Raw genomic sequence first — 1,148 nt, forward strand, 5'->3', positions numbered from 1 at the left:
AGTGAGAGCACGAAGCCCTAACCACTGGACCTCCAGGGAATTCCCAGTTTTTTCATTTATTCTTACTGTATGAAGGAGAAAGCTGACTGTCAGAGAGAGGAAATAACTTGCCCAAGGTCATGCAGCCAGGAAGGATGGACTTTGAGTTGATACTGGCCCATTGGGCCCCGAAGTCATGCTCTGGTGCAGTATACTGACTCAGCTTGCTGGACACAGAGGAGGGGAAGGACATTTTCAACAAAGGGAACAGTCTGTGCAGACTGTAGAGGTTTGAAGAGCACGGTGAGTTCAGGGAAACTGCAGAAGATCCATTTAGCTGGGGCAGAAAATGCAGAAAAACGATGGTGGATGGTGGGGTGAGACTGGGCTGAGGAGCTAAGACTCTCTCCTGGGGACCCTGGGGAGCCATGGGGGGCTGTGAGCAGGGGAAGGTCAAGGTCAGCTCTGAGTGTGGAAAGATCCTTCCGGGTGTATGTGAGGGACAGGCTGGAGGGGGAGGCTGGGTTGAGGGTCCAGGAGAGAGTGGATAAGAGCCGTGGGGGGCAGAGGACTGGGGCATGGGGATGGAGAGGAGGGCATCCAGAGGCAGAGGAAGAATAACTGGCTTGGGGTTCTCAGGATGAGAGGTCAGAGATCAAAGGTCAGGCCGATAAGGGCTTGGGAGGTAGATGGCCCCGGTCAAGGATCTGAAGTTCCCCAGTGGATGTCAGAATGAGAAACCAGAGATAAGGGGTTGGGGGTTTCAGGGTGATGGGGTTCTAGAAGTGGGTAGACCCTGGTCAAGGGTCGGAGGTCAAAGGTCAGGGATCTGGTTAACGGGCTTAAAGTTCTCAGGATGAAGGTGTCAAAAAGGTCCGGGTCATGGTGTGTGTGCGGAGCAGGGGTCGGGTCGCGTACCCGGCTCGTAGTGGCCGTAGGTGGCGTTGCGCAGCTCCTCCCAACCCACACGCCCGTCGCGGTCTGTGTCGTACGTGGTCCAGGCCGCGCTCACGGAGTCCCGTACGTGCCGCTGCTGCGTGTGTGCGATCCACGCGCGGAGCTCGGCCAGCGACACCCAGCCGTCCCCGTCCCCGGCGCGGTCCATGCGGTCCACGATGCGCCTGCGAGCCGGGGCGGGGCACACGTCAGTCTCGGGCCCCGCCCACCCC

At 58.7% G+C, this 1,148-nt stretch overlaps 1 protein-coding gene across 1 annotated transcript; it reads right to left on the reverse strand.

Moving 5' to 3' along the window:
* Positions 1–87: 87 nt before the first annotated feature.
* On the reverse strand, positions 88–1,124 carry LOC114485932 (reticulocalbin-3-like). The gene is made up of 2 exons (XM_028487723.2): positions 898–1,124; positions 88–316 (listed from the first exon to the last, which is right to left on the reverse strand). Exons 1-2 carry the CDS (start codon positions 1,082–1,084, stop codon positions 174–176), a joined length of 330 nt encoding a protein of 109 aa, XP_028343524.2. The 5' UTR covers positions 1,085–1,124; the 3' UTR covers positions 88–173.
* Between the last annotated feature and the right edge of the window lie 24 nt (positions 1,125–1,148).

This window comes from Physeter macrocephalus, unplaced genomic scaffold (genome assembly GCF_002837175.3).
Source record: "Physeter macrocephalus isolate SW-GA unplaced genomic scaffold, ASM283717v5 random_13784, whole genome shotgun sequence".
Taxonomy (NCBI): Eukaryota; Metazoa; Chordata; class Mammalia; order Artiodactyla; family Physeteridae; genus Physeter; species Physeter macrocephalus.

Coding starts and splice junctions, on each gene's coding strand:
- LOC114485932 (XM_028487723.2), bottom strand. CDS start 1,084: ATGGACCGCGCCGGGGACGGGGACGGCTGGGTGTCGCTGGCCGAGCTC. Junction 317..897: donor CTACGGCCACTACGAGCCGG/GTACGCGACCCG, acceptor TTTCTGCCCCAG/CTAAATGGATCTTCTGCAGT.